This window comes from Vipera ursinii (assembly GCF_947247035.1).
Source record: "Vipera ursinii genome assembly, chromosome: 1".
NCBI lineage: Eukaryota > Metazoa > Chordata > Lepidosauria > Squamata > Viperidae > Vipera > Vipera ursinii.
The window spans coordinates 47,522,526-47,550,108 of NC_139512.1; the positions used below are offsets into that span (position 1 = coordinate 47,522,526).

Consider the following 27,583-nt stretch of genomic DNA (forward strand, 5'->3'; position numbering starts at 1 on the left):
CCACACCCTTGACTTGGTTTTCTTATCTGGTCGGTGGTTAGATGATATTGGTGGGGGCTCCCCAATTGTTATGCCCCTGTCATGGACCGACCATCATCTCCTGCGGCTGGTCTTCCGTTTTGCCACCCCCCACCGTGGGGTTGTTGAGCCAACTAGATGGTTCCGCCCCAGGCGCTTAATGGACCCTGAGAGGTTTCAGGCAGCGCTGGGGGCCCCACCTGCCTCCCCAGCTCACAGCTCGGCGGATGCCTTAGTGGAGGCCTGGGAAAGGACGGCCACGGAGGCACTTGACCGAGTTGTACCCTTGCGGCCCCTGACCCGGCGCAGATCCCAATGGGCTCCATGATTTTCCGCGGAGCTCCGGGAGATGAAGCGTCGGAGACGGGGCCTAGAGAGCGTTTGGAGGTCCACCCGATCTGAATCCGACCGATTGCGACTAAGAACCCATATTAGGTCTTATCTCGCTGCGATGAGGGTAGCGAGATCTAATTATTTCGCTGCCCTCATCGCGTCCGCAGATAATCGCCCGGCCGCCCTGTTTAGGGTGACCCGCTCCCTCCTCAACCAGGAGGTCAGTGAGGATCCCTTGCAGGGGCGTGCCGAGGAATTTAGTCAACATCTGTCGGACAAAATCGCTCGGATTCGGACCGGTTTGGACTCCGACTGGGCAGTATCGGATGATCAGGACACGAGTGATCTTGTCGATGTCATCTGGGAGGAGTTCGATCCTGTGACTCCGGTGGAAGTGGACAGGATCATGGGGAGGCTGAGCTCCACCACATGTTTATTGGACCCGTGCCCTTCCTGGCTGGTTTATGCAGCCCGGGAGGGGACACGAAGCTGGTTCCAGGCGGTTATAGCTGCTTCTTTGAGTGAGGGCAGTTTTCCCGCCGCCTTGAAGGAGGCGGTGGTGAGACCTCTCCTCAAGAAGCCTACCTTGGATCCGGCTGTTTTGAATAACTTTCGTCCGGTCTCCAACCTTCGCTTCCTTGCGAAGGTTGTTGAGAGTGTGGTGGCACATCAGCTCCCTCTGGTCCTGGATGAAGCGGATTATCTAGACCCGCACCAATCGGGCTTCAGGCCTGGGTACAGCACGGAGACGGCATTGGTCGCGCTGGTGAATGATCTCTGGAGGGCTCGGGACAGAGGATACTCCTCTGTTCTAGTCCTATTAGACCTCTCAGCGGCTTTCGATACCATCGACCATGGTATCTTGCTGCGGCGTCTCAGGGGATTGGGAGTGGGAGGCACGGTTCTTCAGTGGTTCTCCTCCTATCTCCTGGGACGTTCGCAGTCGGTGTTGACGGGGGGGCAGAGGTCGACCGCGAGGCCTCTCGCTTGTGGAGTCCCTCAGGGGTCGGTCCTCTCGCCCCTTCTGTTCAACATCTACATGAAGCCGCTGGGTGAGATCATTCGTGGTTTTGGAGTTGGGTATCATCAGTATGCTGATGATACCCAACTTTTCATTTCGACCCCAAACTACCCCAGTGATGCCCTCGACGTGATGTCCCGGTGCCTGGAGGCGGTCCGGGTCTGGATGGGGAGGAACAGGCTTCGTCTCAACCCCGACAAGACGGAGTGGCTGTGCGTACCGGCATCCCGGGATATTCAGGATATCCCACCCCTCATTATGGGGGGTGAGTCATTACCTCCTGTAGATAGGGCTCGCAACTTGGGAGTCCTCCTAGATTCACAGCTCTCTTTAGAAGACCATATTGTAGCTGTAACTAGGGGGGCGTTCGCCCAGGTTCGCCTGGTGCGCCAGTTGCGGCCCTGTCTAGACCGGGATGCCTTGCGCACGGTCACTCATGCGCTCGTGACCTCTCGTCTTGATTACTGCAACGCTCTCTACATGGGGCTACCCTTGAAGACCACTCGGAGGCTCCAGCTGGCACAGAATGCAGCCGCGAGAGTTGTGTCGGGGGTCTCCCGATACTCCCGTGTTACACCTTTGCTCCGCGAGCTGCATTGGTTGCCAGTTGTCTTCCGGGTGAGGTTCAAGGTGTTGGTAATGACCTACAAAGCCCTCCATGGCATGGGTCCAGAATACCTTGGGGAGCATCTGCAGCCGGCGTCAACTTCCCTCCGCCCAGTACGCTCCCACAGAGAGGGCCTCCTCAGGGTGCCGCCGGTCAAAGAATGCCGACTGGTGGCCCCCAGGGGGAGAGCGTTCTCTGTGGGTGCACCGGACTTATGGAACCATCTTCCGGTAGAGCTCCGGATGGCGCCCGACCTCCGCTCCTTCCGGCGCGACCTTAAAACCCATCTCTTTAAGGAAGCGGGCCTGGCCTGATGGGATGGGGTGGGTTTGTTATTATGACTTTAATTTTAAATTTGTACTATTTGTACTATGGGCATTGTTTAATCATGTTTTAATAATTTTAACTTTTGTATTTGTCTTTTACGTATTGCCCTGTTAACCGCCCTGAGTCTCTTGAGAGAAGGGCGGTATATAAATTAAATAAATAAATAAATAAATAAATAAATAAATATTAAAATGACAAAGTTAAACTCAACCAACATACTTGGTAAACTCACAGTTAACATTGAAGAAATAAATGAAGACTATAAATAGTCTATAGTTTACAGTTTATAAGTTTTTTCGTATCAAGCATAAAGATAGATAGTTTGTTGGGAAAGTAAATTTATTCTAGGGAGGAAGGTAGTGATAAACAATATCTGGAAGTATGGGCTATTTCTATGGCAACAGAGATCAACATAGTTAAATCAATCATTTTCTTCAGTAAAGTTGTGAAAGCTGGATATTGAGTAAGAACAAAGGAAAAAAGATGTCATTAGATTATGGATTTGGAGACAGCTGCTCAGAAAACTGGACTGCAAGAAGAACTAATCAGTCCATCATGAAAAAAATAAACGCAACCTATTGTTTAGAGTTAAAGAGCAGCAAGCATAAATTCATATATTTGAACTATGTGATACTAGAGAGAAACTTGAAAAACTTTCTGTCCTTGGCAGAGTTGAGGCAAGTTAAAAAAGTGAGAAGGCAACGAAGGATCCAGAATCAGGGATATTACTTGAATGAACAGTGTCAAATTATTGCTAGGGAGACATTGAAGTTGAAAGGCTTTCATCTGTACAGTTACCAGGATTTGAGTTTAACTCACTGGCCTGTATGTTTGGTTAGTTTCAACAGCAAGCCAAATGATTGTAAGCAGTGATGGAATTCAACCGGTTCTCTTATTCGATGCAGACCTGGGCCTCCGAGACCTAGAATGGATTTCCGGAAGTGGCATCCATGCACTTCTGGTGGGCCGTTCTAGGCCTGGGAGGCCTTCTCCAGGCCTCTGGGGCCTAGACTGAATTTCTGGAAGCCAGCTGGTTCTCTGAATGCAGCAAAAGTTTGCTACCGGTTCTACCAAAACAGTGCGAACCGACTGAATCCCACCACTTATTGTAAGGGAGATATATATTCACTTTTAAAAAAGAAGTATTGGAAAGAATCTAATTAACCCTTCTATTAACAGAACAGAATGGGGCAGGGGGGGAGTTGGCTTTCCTATCAGCTTATCACCTTGTGTATACCTTCAAACTCTATTCTGAAACAAATACATATATAGGCAATTCAGAAGTTAGCAAAGTTTATGCAGTAATGCATTGACGCTCTTCTTTTTGATCAGTTGCCTTTCATTTTGAACAGTGGTATTTTGTGCCGTTTCTTCCTATAGCAGATTCTTAGACCGCTCACCTCTGCTCTATTTCATTCGAACTGTAGGTTCATAAAGAAAAGGATGAATTGAAGAGCCAGCTCCTTTCAACTATGCACCAGATGGAAAATCTTCAAAAGGAACTGACAGATGTTCTTGAGAAAAGGGCCAGACAAGAAGAGGAGCTACACTGTAAAGAAATGAAACTCAGTGAAGCTAGATCCTTGCAGATGGCTCTTGAACAAGAAACCAGAGACGTTGGAAAAACTGTGGATAACCTTGAGAAGAAACTGCAAAAGGAGAGCCTAGTACAGACTCAAATAAGAACTGAAAAACAGCAGTTGGAGGAAGAACTTGCAAATATCAATACGATCCATGAGAAGGATCAAGCAAGATTGTCAGAGATGCAAGAAGTTATAAAAAACCTGAGTGCTGTTCGGGCTGACTTAGCCAATCAACTAGCAGAAGAGAAGAAATCCAAAAAAGAAATGGCGAAATCAGTGATGGAACTTCAGAAACAAATAGAGTCTGTTCAGGAGGAGATGACTACAATCAATAAGCAACTGAAACTGGAAAGAGATGTCCACAAACAGGAGCTGGGGGAACTTCAGTCAGAATTGCAGAAGATGAAAACCAAACATGATCAACGTGTCCAAGAGATGATGAAGCTATTTAACCAAGAAAAAGAGGAGGCAACTAATCACATTGGAATGTTGAAGGTATCTCTGAGATGATCAACATATAGTCATGATTATTGCATAGTATGGTATAGATGGGATTTAATGAAATCAGATTCTGGTGAATTGCTATCTAAATACTCTGATACTTTGCGTAATATTTTATGTGGCTGTTATTTTACTCTGACCTTTACCAAAATTATTATTTTTTACATGAGATAAGATCAAATAACCTTTATTGTCATTTTTTTTTCATTGTGGGCACAACGGCACAGATCAAAAATGAAATTTAGTTGCCCGCTCTCAAAGTGAACACATACATGACACATAGGGTAACATACTATATACAATATATGTATAGACTCACACCCCTACATATACATAACAAATAAATATTAAACACTGTCCATCTTGAAAACATTAACAGAAGGAGGAAGCTTATTGTCTAACTTGTTTTTTGTTTTAAAGAAAGAGCTGTATAGGCTAGACTGGATGAATGGTTATCATAATCTGAAAATTTTATGCAAGGCAGGTGCAGTATTGGGAACAGAGAAGAGTTTTGTAGGATCAGGCCATAAGCCCATCTAATTCAATATTCTGTATCACACAGTAGCCAGTTGAATACATTAGGAAACACATAGATTGGGACTCTAAAAGATAACCTCGAGTAATCAACATTTAAGGCAAGAAAATAGTAAACAACCATCAATATTAGTAGCCACAGTATATTAATTCTCCATGAATCTTTTTATATCTTTTTAAAAATATCCAAATTAGTTACCATTATTATAGTTGCTAGCAGCAAATTCTAATTTAACTATGTACTGTTTGAAAAAAAACCAACCAGTGTTCTGTCAGTTCTGAATCTCCTTACATTTAGTTCCAACTAGACAATCCATGCCCCATTGGGTTGTCATTTGAGAGATATGTCTTACCTAAACCTGGAAGCAGAATGACCATGCGTGGGTAAAAAAGCAGTAGGAATGGGAGCAACTTCAGACTTCTTGCTGACTTCCTCATTGAGTTTCCTTCTGGGAAGCTGGCAGGAAGCATGAGAAGCATCCCTCCCCTTCCTTCCTTCCCTCTCTTTTCTCTCTATCAGTCTGTCATTATCTCCTTCCCTCAAACAGCTGCTGGCTTCCCCATTTACTTTGTGGAAAGCTTCCAGGGAGAAAGTCAGTGGGGAATCCAGTAGAAAACTGCTGGATGGGGGATGAAGGAAGGAGATGCGCAGAGGTGTAAGTCAGGAATGGTATGGTGTGTGTGCAAGAGGTTCCATGTGGTTTGGGGAGAGCATGTGTGTAGATGGTGTGCATCAAAAAGGGTTTGAGGGGTCACATGAATATGTAAGAGATGCTGTGCGAGTCAGGTAAGGATGTGGGGGAATTGCTTGTGAGTACACAAGAGATACCATGCAGGTCAGGTATGTGTATAGGGGAAGGCTTTATGAGGGTATGCAAGAGGTGCTACATATGTCGGGAGACACCTGAGGGGATGGCATAGTTCATGGGAAAGAGCAAGGGGTTGGCTTGAGCTTCAAACAGTTCACAAGCATTTCTTCCACCTTGTTCCCTCTCCCTTGCCTTTCTACAAGGCAGATAAATGGTTACTGCTGGGTGGGCAAGGGAACAAGGGATTGTGAGACTCGCTGGAAAACTGTCATGGAATATTAAAAATGAAGATCACGTGACTATAGCACCAATAGCAGAGTAGCAGCCAGTAACACTGAAATAGTAACAACTTTCATATCCTATGGAGCCATGACTCCTATATTTTGAGCACATTTTGTAAGTTAGCCCATTTGTGGTACCCTAGCTAAAAAATTGTTTTCCTATAATGCAGTGAAAAGTCATGACAAGAGTTTTAGTTGTATGTAGATGTCTACCTTTGGCTTAAAAAATGTGATAAAGGGAGGAAAAAATGTTTCCATGTTAGATGCACCATGGAGCTGTGGTGGCACTGTGGTTAAATCTGACTCTGCTCACCTCCAGGAGTTTGATCCTGACCGGTTCAAGGTTGATTCAGCCCATTCATCCTTCTGCTGAGGGCAGATTATTGGAAGCAGTAGGCTCACTCTATAAAGCACTTAGAGACGGCTGTAAAGCACTATGAAGCAGTATATAACATTAAGTGCTATTGCTATTATGTGTCCCTTTCCCCTCCTTTATGCCAAGTAATATGTTAATAATAACCTTTATTGTCAAAGTACAGCATGTGTACATTGAGATTAGCTGAGCCTATAATTTCTGCATAGAGGAGGTGCTTCAGCTACTGTATATCATCAATACTCCAAGTATAATCTCTCCATAGGCTTTACTGCATAAAATATGTTGGTAGTTATATTGGTAGTTCTGTTGGAATTCTCCTTCTAATAATCCTAAGCACAGAATTTGCCCTTTTTCTTCACATTGGCTTTCATTGTGCTGTCTGTTGTGGTTCCAAGCTGTCTTTCCTGACCCATCATTGTCTCTTCTGGTCCCATTCAAATATGGGAAATGTTGGGGAAAAGCATCTGGTCAGATTAATACTAACTGTATAAACTGTTCATTATCACATAACATCTCAAATTGAAGTTATTCCTGTAAATAGGTAAAGGTAAAGGTTCCCCCGCACACGCATGCTAGTCGTTTCCGACTCTAGGGGCCGGTGCTCATCTCTGTTTCAAAGCCGAAGAGCCAGCGCTTGTCCGAGGACGTCTCCGTGGTCATGTGGCCGGCATGACTAGACGCCAAAGGCGCACAGAATGCTGTTACCTTCCCACTGTAGTGGTCCCTATTTTTCTACTTGCATTTTTACGTGCTTTCGAACTGCTAGGTTGGCAGAAGCTGGGACGAGTAACAGGCGCTCACTCTGCTACACGGCACTCGGGATTCGACCCGCCAAACTGCCGACCATCTGATCGACAAGCTCAGCTTCCTAACCCACTGAGCCACCACGTCCCTTATTCCTATAAATACTTGATGTTTAATAAATCAGAATGAATGGAGTTACAATACATTTTTACCACATAAATATTGTGTTGACAATAAATAAACCAGCTGGGGATTTGCTTTTCTTTTTATATTATATTTTCTCTTTATCACAGTTGCATTTTCCCTCTTATTCGTCTGCGTAAACCTGTTTCTTCCCTTAATAAAATTGGATATCTATTGGGTATTAAGAAACATGAAATTACTACAAAAGAAATTTTGAACAAATATTTTCCTCTAAATTTCTGTGCTATTAATATGAAATACTGAATACTTCATTTCTTGTCTGGCTTCCTTCCAATAGTCAGAACTTGTAGAAGAAAGAAATTTTGTAAAAGCTCATCGTCGGCAGGTAGAAAAAATGAAAATCGAATGTGATAAGCTAACATCGGAGCTGACCCACAAGGAAGAAGAAAATGTAAAAATTAAGCGAAAATGCAACATAATAAAACAGGAATTAGACGAAAAGGTAAAAGAAAAATATGAACCTGTGTAATAGAACAGTATCTGTTCAAAGGGAAAACCACATTTATGACTTAAGAAACATTTATTTTTTTAATGATGTAAATTTCGATCTTTGTACTCTTTTCAGTTTTGTATTTTACTCTTCCATTTTCTCCAGGTGCAAAAAGAAAACATGGCACAAAGAAAGTTTTCTTATATTTGATATTTATTTATCTAGTTGTATACCGCTGCATAATAAAGTTGGTGATAACAGACTATTAAATGAAACACTCTGATAGTGTAGTTCTGAGTATTGAGGTCCTACAGTTGAGAAAATTGCTTATGAAAGTCTGCCCGACAAGCTTCAAGTCTGCCTCACACTAAATTCCAAACTTGTGCTCTGCCAAATAAAATACACACTGATAAGAACAAATTTTTTTTTCTAAAAATAAAATATTATTAGGAATGATTTGAGTTTATAAATAGACAATCCCTGAATTGCTAGCAGCATTTAAATGTTCAAAAATTATCTGATATGCTATTGTTTATTATTATATTTATATCCCAATCCTATTTTTTTATAACTTAAGGCAGCAAACACAATGCTCCTACCACTATTTTCCCCACAACAACATTCCTTTGGGATAGGTTGGGCTAATACAGAGGGAAGACTGGAATTTGTGGTCTCCTGGGTTCTATCCTAGATCTTAGCCACTGCACCAAACTAGCTATCAAACTACAGCCACCCAAATGTGGGACTTGAACCCACAACCTTGCGATTGTGTGCCATGCTCTATCGGGTGAGCTAAGCAGGTATTTTTAAAAAAATCAGATTATTTATTCTTAACTGATATTGTTAAATTACATTTTGTCATCACTGCACATAGCATGCTGTCATGGGAGTTGAAAGGATAGAAATGTAAAGTGTCTTGAGTTGCAAGAGGTAGATTAGTATAAACATGTAATTTATGAATTAAAAAAAATCAAAAGTGATTCCATCAGACCTATAGAAAAAGAAATAAATGCCATCAATTACTGATTAATAATTTAGTCTAGAAAATAAATGATCTGCTTTAGATCAGTGCATTTGAATTTTCATAGCTACAAAGGATTTAACATCTGCCAATGTTCCTAACTTGTTTTGAAAGTATTAATTTCTCCTGCTAAATAAACTGAAATGTTTTTAATAGTAACAGTAACATAGTTCTAATGGTTTTATGTGTGCTGCTTGGTTTAAAACAATTCAATAATTCCAAATCAGTTTTTTAAGTTGTACTTTTAAAGTTCTTGTTAATAATTGAGATTAATAATTCAGTACATCTTTTCACTATTTGTTTAGAACATTTTCGATTCAACAATTTAATATATATATATTTTGAGAGAGAGAGGTGTTTCCTGCCAGGGTGCATAGTTAATATATTTGAATGATAATTGCACTAATGTAAATTTAGGTAGGGTATGGGTAGGTAAGGCAGAGAAAGGCTATATACTGATGTTTTTATTAAGAAGAGGCAATGTTTTACGTTTGTGTGTGAGAATATGTATGTATGTTGACAAATGTGTCAACATTTTCTTTAGACTGAAGAAGCTACTTGGATAAGTAGCAAAACATTTGGAACTGACAAGGAAAGTTCAGTTGTCCTGTGTCCATAGTCAGATACAAACATGGCCTAATTACATTATGAAAAATATTGATCTACTCCAATGCCCTTAACTTCACTGCTAAACAAATAATAATAAAAAGTTTATCTGGTTTGCTTTTGTGTAGCTCCACCGCATAGCAACATTTTCCTTTCCAGGATTTTGTTTCTCATTAGAGCTTCCTTTGTAAACTACAAGTTTGGATAGTTTCTCTGTTGTTCATTAGCATATTCTTCAGGGTTTTTTTAAACCTTCTGAGTTGTTTTCTTTTAGTATGTTTTTAATGTGTTCCAAGAGGGCTCAACTTACAAGACTGAACATCTTTGTTCTACACTAGCCTTTTATAGTTTTAATACTTCTGGTGACACCATGAAATTCTTTATTTTTTACTAAGTATCCTGTAGAAAGTGATAGAACTAGGCAATGGGATTTAACAAGCTTCAAGAATATTACCAGGACGTGACAAATTTATAATGTGATGTTCCAATGAAACCTTTGAACAAAAACATTCTGCTTTTTTTAAAAAAAATAAAAATAAAAATGTAGGTTCATCCTGTAATTTGAAGAACTCACGAGATAGCATCCCATAGGAAATTGCTCATGGTTTTCCATGTTCTGGGCGGTTACACAACTACAACGTTGCTTAAACATTTGGCTCATAAACAAAAGTACTAGTGCATTCCAGCAATTTCCAAAGGCTGTTCAGGCCAAGCTGTGTTTGGATTTGCACTTTCTGATGACAGGTTTTCTAATGACTCTTCTTCCTGCATGGATATAATTAAAGAGAGAATAAGAGAGCACAGAGTCTACTTTTACCAAATCAGAATATTCCCAGAATATTCTTACTATTGTGTTCTTTGGATCAGAGCAGAGCAGCTGCTCAAAGCTAACTCTTTATAATGTCAAAAGAAAAAAATGATCAAATGAGAAAATGTCAAACAAGGATTCATTTTTGAAAACATGATCAGAGGACTGCATTCTGGTTTTCATTTCCTTGGGAGCTTGTTTGTGAGTTATTTATTAAATATGTTTTCTTTGTATCCTTAGGAGGTGGTGAGAAAGTGGGGAGGGGGAGGGAAATGAATCTTTGACCTAATCTAAAGCTATGTAAATGAACATCTTTGGAGTTTATCCTCCTACTTCCCATCCCATCATGACCTTCTTTTATAAAATAAAGGCAATGCACAAGCAAAATCATTGCATACTGTTATATGATGAACATTAAATAGTTAACAGTGATCTTTTTTCTTTTGTAATTCTAGAGGACAGTTATCCTTAATATGGGCAGATTTCAGTGTTACAGAATGAACTCATGATCTCCAATGTATGTGGGGGATCTCAATAGGAGCAATGATCTACCTTTTCTTGGATTTCATGGTATTCTCTGAGTTTCATTGTTTGCAAATTACCATGTGTGAGTTGGGCAACTATATAAATTTATTTCATAAATAAATTTTATTGCTTAACTAGGTAGCATTAACCAATTAGGATGTTACCTTGATGGGTAATGAAATGTCTGCAAGCAAACAAACTCAAAAGGCATCAAGAACTTCACAGTTCAATCCTGAATTGTATATATTCTCTGTTATTTATTGTCTTTTTCTGCATTTGTTGTGAAATGTGTTGAGATTATCAACAATTGCTTATTACATATAACTTCAACTTATTTATACTCTATCCATCAGAAAATTGTTAAACCAGCCACAGATGGATATGCCATCATCAAAATTGCATTTCCTTCTAGAACATATTTCACATGTTGTATGTATGTATGTACCTTTATTTTAATCCCACAATTTGCAACATTTTGTGAGAAGTTTGATCTAAGCAATGGTGCAAGCTGATAAAATTTAAAATTTAGGAACAAGGTCGTCTTGACACTCAAATAACTGAAAATATATTTGGAATGGACAAAAAAAAATATTTCCCAGAAAGTGTGGGCATTCATATTGTATGTCTAATTGCATAGATAATTCTTTTATTAAGATTTCTGATTATAATAGTGAAATATAATACAAATTAAACTATAAAAAGAGGATAAAAAGTGCAAGGAAAAAGAAAGAAAAAGGGAGAAAAGTAAGAATATAATAAAGAAATAAAGAAAAAGTAATATATAAAGAAGGGACTTGCAGCCTTTATGACAAACACAAACTCTTTACAACAGGACAAATGGTTTTCCTACTGTAAAGACCCATTAGCTGTTAAAGCTACTAAGTCTTGAAAATCTCACTTTTCTTTAAATTTATAACAGTATTGGTGAATCTCAATTTTTTAAAATTAGTACTTGAAAATATATTAATTTTTCAGCAGATAGAATTGAATTCTTTATTGGCCAAGTGTGATTGGACACAAGGAATTTGTCTCCAATGCGTAGCTCTCAGTGTATATACAAGCAACAAGTGATAAATCATGACCATAGTCATCGTAAATATACAGGTGAAACTTGAAAAAATAGAATATCATGCAAAAGTTCATTTATTTCAGTAATGCAACTTAAAAGGGGAAACTAATATATGAGATAGACTTATTACATGCAAAGCAAGATAGTTCAAGCCATGATTTGTCATAATTGTGATGATTATGGCTTACAGCTCATGAAAACCCCAAATCCACAATCTCAGTAAATTAGAATATTGTGAAAAGGTGCAATATTCTAGGCTCAAAGTGTCCCACTCTAATCAGCTAATTAAGCCATAACACCTGCAAAGGGTTCCTGAGCCTTTAAATGGTCTCTCAGTCTGGTTCAGTAGGAATCACAATCATGGGGAAGACTGCTGACCTGACAGTTGTGCAGAAAACCATCATTGACACCCTCCATAAGGAGGGAAAGCCTCAAAAGGTAATTGCAAAAGAAGTTGGATGTTCCCAAAGTACTGTATCAAAGCACATTAATAGAAAGTTATATGGAAGGGAAAAGTGTGGAAGAAAAAGGTGCACAAGCAGCAGGGATGACCACAGCCTGGAGAGGATTGTCAGGAAAAGGCCATTCAAAAGTGTTGGGGACTTTCACAAGGAGTGGACTGAGGCTGGAGTCAGTGCATGAAGAGCCACCACACAGAGACGGATCCTGGACATGGGCTTCAAATGTCGTATTCCTCTTGTCAAGCCGCTCCTGAACAACAAACAACGTCAGAAGCATCTTACCTGGGCTAAAGAAAAACAGACCTGGTCTGTTGCTCAGTGGTCCAAAGTCCTCTTTTCTGATGAAAGCAACTTTTGCATCTCATTTGGAAACCAAGGACCCAGAGTCTGGAACAAGAATGGAGAGGCACACACTGCAAGATGCTTGAAGTCCAGTGTGAAGTTTCCACAGTCTGTGTTGATTTGGGGAGCCATGTCATCTGCTGGTGTTGGTCCACTGTGCTTCATTAAGTCCAGGGTCAATGCAGCCGTCTACCAGGAGATTTTGGAGCACTTCATGCTTCCTTCTGCAGATGAGCTTTATGGGGATGCTGACTTCATTTTCCAGCAGGACTTGGCACCTGCCCACACTGCCAAAAGCATCAAAACCTGGTTCAATGACCATGGGATTACTGTGCTTGATTGGCCAGCAAACTCGCCTGACCTGAACCCCATAGAGAATCTATGGGGCATTGCCAATAGAAAGATGAGAGACATGAGACTGAACAATGCAGAAGAGCTGAAGGCCGCTATTGAAGCATCCTGGTCTTCCATAACACCTCAGCAGTGCCACAGGCTGATAGCTTCCATGCCACGCCGCATTGAGGCAGTAATTGCTGCAAAAGGGGCCCAAACCAAGTACTGAGTACATATGCATGCTTATACTTTTCAGAGGTCCGATATTGTTCTATGTACACTCCTTGTTTTATTGATTGCATGTAATATTCTAATTTTCTGAGATTGTGGATTTGGGGTTTTCATGAGCTGTACGCCATGATCATCACAATTATGACAAATCATGGCTTGAACTATCTTGCTTTGCATGTAATGAGTCTATCTCATATATTAGTTCCCCCTTTAAAGTTGCATTACTGAAATAAATGAACTTTTGCACGATATTCTAATTTTTAGAGTTTCACCTGTACATTAATCATAAATCATAAGATACAACACTTAATGATAGTCATAGGATACTAAAATAAGCAATCAACATAAATCATACTAGGATACTAAATAAAACAATATAAATTGTAAGATACAAACAACAAAGTTATAGTCATAAGTATATTAAGAGATAGGTTATAGGAAAGATGAGAAGAAGAATAGTAATACAGCCTTACTAGATAGTTTGACAGTGTTGTGGGAGTTAGTTGTTTAGCAGAGTGAAGGCATGGGGGAAAACTTCTTGTGTCTAGCTGTTTTGGTGTACAATGCCCTATAGTGTTGTTTTGAAGCTGAAGTTGAAAATGTTTATGTCAAGGATGTGAGAAGTCTAGATATTTTCACAGCCTTCTTTCTGGCTCGTGCAGTATACAGGTCCTCAATGGAAGGCAGGTTGATAGCAAGTGTTTTTTCTGCATTTCTAATTATCTGCTGGTTGCAGTGCCAAACCAGACAGTTACAAAGGTGCAGATGACAGACTCAATAAGTCCTCTGTAGAACTGTATCAGCAATGAGTTTTCTGAGTTGGTGCAGGAAGAACATTCTTTGTTGTGCTTTTTTGATGTTTTTGATGTTAGGTGTCCATTTGAAATCTTGAGATATTATAGAAACTAGAAACTTGAAGATCTCTACTGTTGATACTGTGTTGTCTAGTATTGTAAGAGGTGGTAGTATAGGAGGGTTTTTCCTAAAATCTGCTATCATTTCTAGAGTTTTAACTTGGTTAGTTCCGGCTGTACCATAAGGCTAGTGTCATGGTTCCAACAGATGAAACCCTTCAAAAGAACTTTGAGGCATTGTTTACCTTAAAGAATCTTTTATTCAGGAAACAAAGTATCGGCACTACATACTTGAACCCAAAAACTAAATTCGCCTCCCCTGGATACAAAGTAACAAAGTATAATTCCCACCTCCAATAAACAGTCATAAATCACATTCCCCAATTAGCTTGAAGTGTGGGCTTCCTCCCTAGCTCTCCAGCCCACCTGGAGAGGCCAGAGATCCCCCTTGTGCTAATTGTATAGGTATCTGATGTGATTTTGCCTAGCTTCACCTACTGCTTCCTATCTGTTAGAAAGCTTATCATCCATTTACAAGGGTGGTCAGGCACAGCTAGCTGATTTAGTTTAGTTAGAAGAATACCTGGACAGATGGTATTGAATGCCGAGCTGAAGTCTACAAAAATGACCCTTTCATAGGTCTTTGGAGATTCAAGATGTTGTAGGAGGTAGTGCAGAGCCATATTAACAGCATCATCTGCCTATCTATTTGCTCTGTAGGCAAATTGCAAGGGGTCTAACAGCGGATCCATGATGCTTTTCAGGTGGGCCAGCACTAATCTTTCAAAGGTTTTCATAAGTACAGATATCAGAACAACTGGTCTGTAGTCATTCAGTTCCTTGATGGAGGGTTTCTTCGGCACTGGCATGGTAATAGAGTGTTTGAAGCAAGAAGGAACATAGCACATCTCTAGTGATTTATTAAAGATGCGGGTGAAGATGGGGGCCAGTTGGTCAGCACAAGCTTTCAAACAAGAGGCTATCTTGTCTGCGCCTGATACTTGTCCAGGCTTTTGTCTGTGAAATAGACCTTGCATATTGTTTTCACCAGAGTTGGGGCCCCCCAAAGGGATGGGGTCAGTTGTAGGAGGCTTGGGCGTTGGTGTATCTAAGATGGGGATGGGGGAGATAGGTGACAGTGGTTTCCTCTCAAACCTACAGTAAAACACATTCAGGTCATCTGCCAGTTGTCGATTTCCTTCAGCATGGAAAGGAGGTTTGCTGTAACGGTGATATTTTTAAGAGTTTCCCACATATTTTCTGGTTCATTTGTTGAGAACTGATTCCTAAACTTTTTAGAGTAGTTTCTTTTTGCTGCGCTGATCTCCCTTGTTAATACATTTCTGGCCTGGCTGTACAGCATTCTTTTTAATTTTTACTGGGTTTTAGTTTAAATTTTGTGGACTTGATTTAATTAATTTTTAATCTGATTTTAATTTTTGTATGTTTGTTTTTAACTCTCCCTGTAAACCGCCCTGAGTCCTACGGGAATAGGGCGGTATATAAATTTAATAAAATAAAAATAAAATAAAATAAATTCTGGCTCTTTTCCTGTAGGCTTTCTCTTTAGCATGATGTAGCTGCTTGAGTTTAGCTGTGAACCAAGGCTTCTTGTTACTCACAGGTTTCTGATTTGCACACATAGATCTTCACAAAAACTAACATATGATGTTACAGTATCTGTAAATTCATCTAAGTCTGCAGAGGTATCTTTGAGAACTTTCCAATCAGTGCAGTCAAGGCAAGCCTATAGCCTTAGCTTTGCCTCCTCAGTCCAAGACATAATTACTGTAACTGATTTAAGAGTTGGTTTTATTGTTTTAAGCTTTTTTCTGTAAACAGGTACAAGGTGAATCATACAATGATCAGAGTGTCCCACAGCTGCTCATAGTAAAGACCGATAAGCATCCTTTAATGTTGTGTAGCAGTGGTCTAAAGTATTCTTGCCTCTAATAATATTAATAATAGTAGTAGTAAAGTTGGAAGGGATCTTGGAGGTCATCTAATCCAACCCCCTGCTCAGGCAGGAAACCTTATACCATTTCAGACAAATGGCTGTCCAGTCTCTTCTTAAAAACTTCCAGGGTTGGAGCTTTCACAGCTTCTGGAGGCAGGTTGTTCCACTGGTTAATTGGTCTATCTGTCAGGAAGTTTCTTCTTAGTTCTAGGTTGCTTCTGTCCTTGATTAGTTTCCATCCGTAGCTTCCTGTCCTGCCTTCAGGTGCTTTGGAGAATAGCTTGCCTCCCTCTTCTTTGTGGCAGCCCCTGAGATATTGGAACACTGCTATCATGTCACCCCTCGCCCTTCTCTTCGTTAAACTACACATACCCAATTCCAGCAACCGTTCCTTATATGTTTTAGCCTGCAGACCTCTAATCATTTTGTTGCTCTTCTCTGTACTCTTTCCAGAGTCTCAACATCTTTTTTACATTGTGGTGACCATGCAGTATTCCAAGTGTGGCCTTACCAAGGCATTGTAAAGTGGTATTAATACTTCACGTGATCTTGATTCTATCCCTCTGTTAATGCAGCCTAGCACTGTGTTGGCTTTTTTGGCAGCTGCAGTACACTGCTGGCTCATATTTAAGTGATTGTCCACTAGGACTCCGAGATCTCTCTCACAGTTACTACTATTGAGCAAGGTACCCCCTATACTATACCTGTGCATTTGGTTTTTCTTGCCTAAATGTAGAACCTTACTTTTTTCACCATTTAATTTCATTTTGTTATCTAGCGCCCAGTGTTCAAGTCTGTCCAGATGCTCCTGTATCTTAAGCCTATCTTCTGGAGTGTTGGGTATTCCTGCCAGCTTGGTGTCATCTGCAAATTTGATGAGTTCCCCATCTATCCCTTCGTCCAAATCGTTGATGAAGATGTTGAAGAGCACTGGGCCCAGAACAGAGCCCAGGGGCACCCCACTACACACTTCCTTCCATGTAGATGCGGTTCCATTGAGGACCACACACTGACTAGGGCTGGTCAGCCAGCTACGAATCCATCTGGTGGTGATGCTGTCTAACCCACATTTTTCTATCTTATCAAGTAGTAGTTTGTGATCTAGTTTATCAAATGCCTTACTGAAGTCCAAGTAAATTATATCCACAGCATTCCTCTGATCCACTAATTTTGTCACTTGGTCAAAGAATGCAATAAGATTTGTCTGGCTTGATCTGTTTTTGACAAACCCATGTTGATTTTTAGTAATGACTTTGTTTGCTTATAGCTGCTTGCTGATTCATTGTTTGATTATCTTTTCCAGAATCTTCCCAGGTATTGAGGTCAGGCTGATAGGTCTGTAATTTCCTGGATCCATTTCTTTTCCTTTTTTGAAGATGGGAACTACATCAGCTCTTTTCCAGTCCTGGTAGTTCCCCAGTGCTCCAGGATATTTGAAAAATATAGTTGAGTGGTTCTGAGATCACATCTGCCATTTCCTTCAGAACCTTGGGGTGTAATCCATCTGGTCCTGGTGATTTGAACTCGTCTAGGCTGGACAAGGTGCTCACTTACCATTTTCTTGCCTATCTTAACTTGTGTTTCTATTCTGTTTTTTATGGCACTATTTTTGATAGGTTGGTCTGTTTTTTCCCTTTGTGTAAAGACAGATGCAAAAAATGAGAAATAGTTCTGCTTTCTCCCAAGTATTTTGCTAGCTCTTGGCTTAAGTTAGCACTGTTGAAATCTCTTAACACAGTGAGGAGTGAATCTGGGTATTTTGCTTTGTAATGCAGTTGTAATGTATTGTTTATGCAAGCTTATGGAGGAATATACACTGCAAAGAGAAGAAATGAGGAAATGTGGAGAATAAAATGGTTTGCAATTGATAATTATTATCTCTAGGTCCACATCACAGAGTTTCTTTAGTGTAGTTACATTTTTGTACCATCGGTTTTTGATATAAAAGCAGAGACCCCTTCACTTCATGTTCCCAGATGTTTTTGCAATTCTGTCATCCCTCTCTCTGCATCTGAAGCCCTGGGATATGCAAGCTGCTATCGTCAATTGATTCATTTAGCCAGGTTTCAGTGAAGCAGAGAGCTGCTGAGTTGTAAAAATCAGAGTTGCATCTGTTTAAAAGAAGTATTTCATCCATCTTATTAGTGAGTGAACATAAATTAGTCAGAAAGAGTGAAGGAAGAGGAATTTTTCCTTAGTCTATTCAAAATCCCTTCTCCACTTCCATCATCTCCTCCTTTTGTTTTTATTTTTCCATTGTTCAGAGAGAGCTGCTTTTTCCTGGATGAGAATCTTTTTTGCATTTGTAAAGATGGCGGGGTGGGGGGTGGGGGGAAGGTTAGTCACAGAAAGCTGCCCATTTAAAAAAATGCTTGATGCTTAACAGTTGGTCTCTTGAGTATGAAATCTGAAGTGAATCACAGAGAATAATTTATTTTATTTTCTTTTAATTTTAATTCCATTTATATCCCGCCCTTCTCCGAAGACTCAGGGCGGCTTACAAGCTTAGTGCTAGCCTTCATTCTATGTATATGCCTGCTTATTAGGGCTTTCACACACACCCCAAGTGGCATTATTACAAAGTCAGCTTATTGCCCCCAACAATCTGGGTCCTCATTTTACCTACCTGGGAAGGATGGAAGGCTGAGTCAACCTTGAGCCTGGTGGGATGCAAACCTGCACTAATTGCAGGCAGCTGGTGTTACTTAAGGAGGCATTAGCCCACTGCTCCACCAAGGCTCTGCACAGTATGCCACAGTATTAGAATAGAGTTGGAAGGGAGCTTGGAGATAATAAAAAGCAACAACACTATCAGAGAACATTTCACTGAGGCTGCCATCGTCAGTGCCATCTTGAGGTGATAGATTGTGATCCTGTGTCTTACAAGGCTAGATACAGTTTAGAACAATAAGGAAGTTAGCATGTGGATGCTACAAAGAAGAGATACATTTAAAATAAAACCCTCTGCCATTTCTGTGGATGTAAGTCACGTAACTTGTTTTCTACTAGCTGAGGGATGTCTTTAGAGATTCATATAATTATAGAAATTCATTTCTGTTTGAATACAAAAGAAAACTCTCTGGCTATTTGTTATGATCATAACAAATATTGTTATGGTCATAACAAAGGAAATGTCAAGACATATGAAATATCAAGACTCCAAGATAGTATGGTTTTAGATATCGGTACTGAGAGGTATGGTGGAAGAATGCAGTCTTGTTTTAGCTTGCTGGGAACAACTGACTATTATGGGAAACAAGTTGTAGGCCAACTGGAGCTTGAGAATGATTCAGCAGGAGATACTGGGTTTGTTCTTATCCTTGGAACTGATCCATTCTGAAATGATTCTATTTCTTATCTCTGCTTGGGTTTTAACATGCTCTCCCCATAGATATGAGGCCAAAGGTATTATATGAGAGGCTTTGAGTTGGAACTTGATGCGCCTCATGGTGTGCTGTGATAAGCTGCTGAGTTACCTGGATTGATAACAATTGTAGTTATTTGAACCTCTCTCTGCACAGCTTTATTAGTGGCAGAAACAAGTTGCAGAATTTTCTAGGAGGTGATTTTTCTTAGTGCCGCAATCCCAGTTAACTTCCCTAGTGCAATATCTAAGGGATGTATTAAGCAGTATATTATGAGACTTTAAAATGGTGGCAACTTGCTGTCAAAGTTTAAACTTCAGCAGATATTTTGCTCTGAAATACTCTGAAACTCAGGTAGATTGCCATTGGAAAGATGTGCTTGTTTCAATACCTTTGTAATCTCTTAATTAGGATCTTACTGAGTCTTGAGCTAATACTAGCCCCTTACGAGCCAAGGATTTTGGCTAAATGTAGATCTTTCTTTCCAGTTTATCCTCATTATTCTCCTTATATTGATTGGCTGCAGAAATTCTGTTTTCCTGCTGGACAAAATTCAGGGATAGGAATGCTCTGCATATAATTCTTCAATCTCTTCTGCGCAACATATATATTGATGCTTTAAACTAAGCTGTCATGAGTGAGATGTTTGTGTCAGGCAAAAGCTGTCAGCTGAGAAAGAACTGTAGCACTGAAGTGTAAAATTAAACAATTTTTCTTTGGAATAAATCTTCAGATATTGGATATGAGCTGTTCTCTAGGTTCTGCTTATTTGCTGGATGGAAGAATTTACAGAGAGCTTCAGTGACTGTATATTTTTTTTGCCAGTTCTGAAAGCTAGAAGTGCAAACTACAGTACATGGCAATAAAAATTATTTCCACCTTGTCTTCCATGGAATAGCTGCTACTTTTGCTGACTAAAGACTGTCTAGATCAGGGGTATTAAATTGCTAGCCCACAGGCCAGACGCGTCATCAGGAAACCATGCCCACCCCATTGCTGGCAATGGCAAAAAAGCTCTGATACGTTGCGTGATGTCATGTGACGTCGCGAGTTTGACATGTCTTGTCCAGATTATGTTGGCTTTTTGCTAACTTAGTTATTCTATAATGTCAACTAAGTCCACTCTGGCTCAAGTTTCTTTTCTACTGAAATGCCAGCTTAACTCTGAACCACTAGTACACTAAATGCTGTATATAATAGTAGCTGAAATGAAAGAGAGCCTAGTGGGAATTTATTTATTTATTTATCAATCAAGTTTTAATACCAGCCACGTCACCGAAATGACTCTCTCTTTGTACCTCTGTCTTTTCTTATTACCTAATTTAATTTCATTTGAAATTAGTATCTTCTAGAAATCTTCAAGATTATGGCCTGTAGCAGAATGTCTCAATTTTAGCCTTCTCACCATGTTTTCATTCATTTTTGGAATTCAGCTTTGATTCTGTTCACATCTGTATGCCCTTCATGCCACTCATATTTAATTTATGTATTAACTTTAAGTTTTTGGTTATGATGGAAGAAAATCTTTGAGTTTGAGAAGAAAATCCCTAAGTTTGAAATATTTACTAAGCTATTCAAAAAATAACTTGATTGAATCCAAGCCAATCAGGGTTAAGGATGATTTAGAGTTCATTATAAGTACAATGCTGCTGCATCCTATATGTTTCTATTTACTTCCTGGAATATTGCTGCTTCAGAAAGGGAAATCTGTCCCAAACAGTATTGCATAAGAAATAATTAATATAAGCTATGGAAAAATTGTAGATATCTTGATAACAGTCATAACCTGGCATTGTTTCTCAGCTGGGAAAAGCACAGTGGGAGCTAGTGGCTTCTAGATCTTCATCGGCATTGTGTCTTCTTGCCATAGATAGCTAAGTAAATGCTTTATTGCAACCCTGGCTTACTTAGATGCACAAGCATGCTCTACTAGCTGTTTGTTCGATTTGCCAAATTCATGAAGGCTGATCAACTCTATATGATATAGAGATATATTTTGTAGCATCAATTTTTCCCTTGATTTCTTAACCATGGGAAATCAATTTATTTGAAAAGTGATTTTTGAAAATGATTTAGATATAAACATGTGGAAATTGTAACTGCAGTGCCGGGGTTATAAGGAGTTTCTGTCATTAGTATTGTAGAGTTTTTGCAGACTTGTAAAGCGGTTTTCAACAACCTATGCTAATAATGTTTCTAGCACTTATAAAATAACAACTTGCTACTATTGAAACTTGAAGGCATTTTAGTTCAGGAATTGCTATCAGTCATGTGGAAAACAATGAAGCTAAATGTATAATCTGATTGTATTGTGCTTAAAATGTTGCGCACTATCTTTCATGTATTATATATCTGTTAGGTTACACTTTGGCTTTCCAAAATGTATGGAAAAATAGCAATTGCCTTCACGCACACATTCACATAAACATATACACATTTGGACTTAGACCATAAAATAAAATGTTATCTTAGCAGGCCTTTGATAATTTCCATGTGATAAATATGGGAGGAAAAATCCTTCTTTAGTCTGTGGCAGCCATTCTCCACCACAGACTTCATAGTGCAGAGCTAGTTGACATAGGAATAAGAAGTGATAGTATGTCCAAACCGCAAAGAAAGCATCAACCATTATCCTGCTATTGTTTCTTTTATACTGCTCTTCTCTCCCTCCTGCTTCTCCCTTTTTTTCATCATCCCTGGAGACCTGATCCATAAAACCAAATCTGAAATCCAGGATTTTAGTGTTTCTGTACCAAGAGATTCTCAGCTTTTGTGGAATTAGCTGGAACTATATTGAAACTATATATTATAGTTTATGCTTCTTATTCCATTTCTCCTTGCTTTAAAAAGGGGAAATGAGATAAGAGTTCCACTGTATACTTAAAAAAGACAAGGTGTATTTAATTTTCTTATCTTTGTTTGCCATGTTCCAAATGTCAGGAACTCTCTAACTGCTATCAGATGAGCAGCTACTACTGCTACTTAATTTCCATGATGAGAGTAACAAGAGTTACAAGTCCTGTATGGCACTGCCTGAAGCTCTTAAAAACCTGGGCACATGTCCCCTATAATTGAGTAGACAGACATATTGCCGTAAGTAGATTAGGATATTTCTTTTGCTCTACTAATCTGATGTTTGCTTTTTTGCATTCATATTAAAATCTCAGAGGCATTTAAACAGTGTCTGTGGTCGCAGCAGCAATCCTGTGAGATAGTTTTGGCTTAGATAAAATGATTAACTCAAAATTAGACAGTTCCAGGCTGAGTGGGTAACTGAACCATGATCTGTCAGGCGCAGTCCAGAACTGAAAATACTATATTAAATTTTGTGTGAAACATGTAACAACATTTTTCATAATGTCTCCACCTCCATAAAGTTTATCTTACACACACACACACACACACACACACACACACTCAAGTGCTGTTTGAAAGAGGTTGGATTGTTATTGTTATTGTTATAGAAAAATGTGAAATCACAGCTGTCAGCCTTCATATATACTACATTAAGTTCTTCCTAAGAGACTAGGATATTGTAATGTACGGTATGTATCAATGTATGGCCAATGTGTGGCTTTTTGCAACTGATAGATGGAAACTTTGTCAATGTACAGATTTTCTAAGTGTTGCCCAAGATTTTTTGGTATATGGCATTCAGTTTGCCAGTAATCACTGGGATCAGCACAGCTTGTTTATGCCATAATGTTTCATTTTTTAAATTTTTTAGATTGTCATACTTTGATTTTTTCCAATTCCTGATATTGTCTATTTTCTGATGGAATTGTCACATCAATTATCCATAGTTTTTTTCTTTTCAACCAGTTAAATCTGATCTGTTATGAACCATATCTTTTATCAGTTTATATTTGGAAATCCCACAATATTTTAACCCGCTCATGTTCATCTACTTCTTCAACTCTCTTTTCCTATGAATTTTTCATTAATGGCACATGATATTTTTTACAAATGTTCCAGTAAATCATATAATAACAAAATATAATTGATAATGAAAAATCCTACAAAAGGGGAAGCACCAGATAACTAAAGACCAATTACCTGCACCATAGCCTGGAAGTGGCCAGCACATGGCCCTGCCTACTTTGGGCAGGCTAGGGCTGGGCAGCGTTGTGCTTCTCTTCAGATTCGTGCCACCCGGCTCAGCCTCTCGGCACTGTGAGGGGAGCACCCCACTGCTTGCCAAAACCTGGCAGGCTGGGGTCTGGGCAGCATTGCGTAGGTAACATCTGTTCTTTACCAGCCTGCTACCGGCCCTGCAGAAAAGGCAGGGACAACCCCTTTAGCAAGAAGGCAAGAGGCTGGAATTACGCCTGCCAAATTTATTGCTACAAAAACAAATAGAACAAGACACGAACCAAGAAACAGGAGCTTTTCAAGCGGTTGCTTTCAGCAAACCAGCCCTCCCACGCATTTCCCCTTAAATACAGTTCAGGGCGTGGCTTCTCTCTGCCTCCTTCCGAGGAGCCCCATTGCCTTCCTCTGTTTACTCATGATTGACTGCCTCCTGTGTCGGGCGTCCTTGAACAGGGCCAGCTGTGGGTCATCTTCATCCACGCTGTCAGGCTCACACAGCTGGGTCTGCGTCGTGACCAGATGAGAGGGGCCTGGCTGAGGGCTCTCATCAAGCTGTCCAACCCCCTCAGCAAGCTCTTCAACACCTCCCTCCTCCTCCTCCTCTGAGTTGTCTGACCCAACTGCCGACCCCACAGGCTGACCCTGAATCACAACAACATCGACTGTCCCATTCTTGCCCAGGTCCCCATAGGCACCCTTGACGCAAATGATGTAGAGCTGGCCATGCCCACCCAGTAGGACATATGCATTGCAGCCACGCCCACCCAGTAGACTGCCCCCCCGGCCACACACCCCCGCCCCCCCGAGGGTAACCGCAATGCTGATGCCCTCAATGAAATTGAGGGGTTTTTTAAAAATCCCATTTATATCCCGCCCTTCTCCGAAGACTCAGGGCGGCTTACAATCTAAAGCACAAATCAATGTGCTTAGCAATAGCCTTCATTCTATGTATATGCCTGCTTATTAGGGCTTTCGGGCCCCCCCAAGCGGCAATTTTACAAAGTCAGCTTATTGCCCTCAACAATCTGGGTCCTCATTTTACCTACCTCGGAAGGATGGAAGGCTGAAAACTGTGCTCTATGGAAATTACATCAAGAGTCTGGATGAAGAAAATAACTACAAATTCCTGGGCATCCATCAAGCTGACAATATCAAGCATACTAAAGTCAGGAAGAAGTTAGAACTGAATATGCATTAGAGTGAAGCAGAACTTAAAATCCCAATTCAGTGGAGAACATACCATCAAAGCAATGAACACCTGTGCAATTCCAGTCATGAGATACACAGCTAGAATAGTGAACTTGACCCAAAGAGGGTTTTTTGATATTTTTTTTATTAAAACAATTTTCAGTGAAGTCAAATAGTAGTATTCGGACGTTTTTAACTGTCCACTCGTTCTTCATCAAACAATATAATTTAAAGAAAAAGTACTAGCTCTGGAAGAGGTTTGGTTGATGTGAGGATCATGTTGTTAAAAGTTATATTTGAAATACGAAAGAGTCTCCGGATGTATAATTAATATTATCAGAGTCACAGAATGACTAAAAAGCATCTACATATTTCTGGAGGTTTTTCCCCCAATATTGAATATATAGAGAAGATAATGTTTTCAGCGCACAAATCAATAATAAATAAATAATATGTCATGGGCCCTTTAGATAAAATGTTCCTTATTTTATTTTGTGGTTTTCCAATTATTTTTAGTTTGTAATGGGATTGGTGTTTTTTACTTATTATTTATTTATTTGTTAAATTTATTTGCCGTCTATCTAGCCATGGGCCTACTCTAGTATTTTTTCCTGTGACTGTGCTGCACTTAGTTATAAATACATGATAAATAAACTTATTGTTTCTACTTTGTTATTGTTTGCTTTAGAATAAAATAATAAATAGTGAAGATGATAATCTAAGGAGGTTGGATGAAGAAAGGCTTCAACTTCATGATCAACTGCAAAGTGTGAAAACTGAACAGGAATCCATCTACTCTATGATAGGAAGTGAAGTTGATGCAGCTTGTCAAGTCTTTTCAAGAGATTCTATGGAGAAAATCACAGTAATTATCTCTCAATTGTTTTAATTTATTTATGCATGGAATTTTATTATTATTTCTGTATTCCCAAGTTCTACAGGTGGGTCACAAAACAAAAATGAGGGCATAAAATGTGAGAACAGTAAAGTATGACATGAAACACACCACAACTTAAAACAGAAGCAAAGTAAATTCAATAGAGAGGACAGCAGCTATTGAAGAAGCATTAAATGTATATTTATAATTGAGTAAGTAACGAAGTCAGAAAAGAAAAAATATCTTCAGCTTTCATTGACAAGGTTAAACTCTCTGGGGACCATATTGTGTAATTGTAGTGCCAGCATTACAAATACCCTCTTCACTAATTACCACTCTTATTTCTTTGGCAAGAAGAGCCAATCTCCATAGTTACATATGGAATTCCTTTTAAATATACCGTATATACTTGAGTATAAGCCGAATTTTTCAGCCCACTTTTTGGGCTGAAAAATTCCACTTCGGCTTATACTCCAGTCAACAAAAAAAAACTTACCGAGGACTTGTGCGCGGCCGAGGCTTTGGTGCTTCCGGGATTGCGCGCACCTCTCCCAAGCAGCCGCCGTCCGGAGACCTGCCGAAGTTTGGGGAGGTTTGGAGAGGTGCGCGCGCACCTCCCCAAACCTCCCCAAACGTCGGCAGGTCTCCGGATCTCCGTGCCTTGCCTGCCTGCTTCTTTCCGCTGCGGAAAGAAGCAGGCAGGCAGGTCACGGAGATCCGGAGACCTGCTGACGTTTGGGGAGGTTTGGGCACCTCCCCAAACCTCCCCAAACGTCGGCAGGTCTCCGGATCTCCGTGCCTTGCCTGCCTGCTTCTTTCCGCAGCGGAAAGAAGCAGGCAGGCAAGGCACGGAGATCCCGAGACCTGCTGACGTTTGGGGAGGAGATCCGGAGACCTGCTGACGTTTGGGGAGGTTTGGGCACCTCCCCAAACCTCCCCAAACGTCGGCAGGTCTCCGGATCTCCGTGCCTTGCCTGCCTGCTTCTTTCCGCAGCGGAAAGAAGCAGGCAGGCAAGGCACGGAGATCCCGAGACCTGCCGACGTTTGGGGAGGTTTGGGGAGGAGATCCGGAGACCTGCTGACGTTTGGGGAGGTTTGGGCACCTCCCCAAACCTCCCCAAACGTCGGCAGGTCTCCGGATCTCCGTGCCTTGCCTGCCTGCGAAAGAAGCAGGCAGGCAAGGCACGGAGATCCGGAGACCTGCCGACGTTTGGGGAGGTTTGGGGAGGTGCCCAAACCTCCCCAAACGTCAGCAGGTCTCCGGATCTCCGTGACCTGCCTGCCTGCTTCTTTCCGCTGCAGAACGAAGCAGCCTGCCTGCTTCTTTCCGCTGCGGAACGAAGCAGCCTGAACGAAGCAGGCTGCTTCTTTCCACTGCGGAAAGAAGCAGCCTTCTTTCCGCAGCGGAAAGAAGCAGCCTGCCTGCTTCTTTCCGCTGCGGAACGAAGCAGCCTGAACGAAGCAGGCTGCTTCTTTCCACTGCGGAAAGAAGCAGCCTTCTTTCCGCAGCGGAAAGAAGCAGCCTGCCTGCTTCTTTCCGCTGCGGAACGAAGCAGCCTGAACGAAGCAGGCTGCTTCTTTCCACTGCGGAAAGAAGCAGCCTTCTTTCCGCAGCGGAAAGAAGCAGCCTGCCTGCTTCTTTCCGCTGCGGAACGAAGCAGCCTGCCTGCTTCTTTCCGCTGCGGAACGAAGCAGCCTGAACGAAGCAGGCTGCTTCTTTCCGCTGCGGAACGAAGCAGCCTGCCTGCTTCTTTCCGCTGCGGAACGAAGCAGCCGGCGGCGGAGGCTTGCAGAACGGCGGATCGGCTTATACTCAAGTCACCAACTTTTTCCAGTTTTTGGGGGTGAAATTGGGGGTCTCGGCTTATACTCGAGTCGGCTTATACTCAAGTATATACGGTAATTGTTTCCTTCTCATTACTAATGTAGATTTTTCTTCAAAGTGAATACTACACTTGATATTCTTCCATGTTTCTAAGAAATAGTGTATTATTCTTAGCTATAATTCACTGTTAATGCTATCTGCTTATGGCATAATCTAACACCAAGTCTGTGAAGCCCACACATAGTAGGTAATTTGATTTTA

At 40.7% G+C, this 27,583-nt stretch overlaps 1 protein-coding gene across 5 annotated transcripts in view; it reads left to right on the forward strand.

The window, feature by feature from the left end:
* The window catches only part of CEP128 (centrosomal protein 128), a 221,658-nt gene that overhangs the window by 55,543 nt on the left and 138,532 nt on the right, over window positions 1-27,583 (forward strand). For all 5 annotated transcript variants that reach the window (XM_083375275.1, XM_083375272.1, XM_083375274.1 and 2 more), the window contains 3 exons: window positions 3,734-4,384; window positions 7,616-7,780; window positions 25,309-25,485. In XM_083375275.1, coding sequence (XP_083231401.1) covers window positions 3,734-4,384; window positions 7,616-7,780; window positions 25,309-25,485 — 993 coding nt within the window. The remainder of the gene's footprint in view (window positions 1-3,733; window positions 4,385-7,615; window positions 7,781-25,308; window positions 25,486-27,583) is intronic.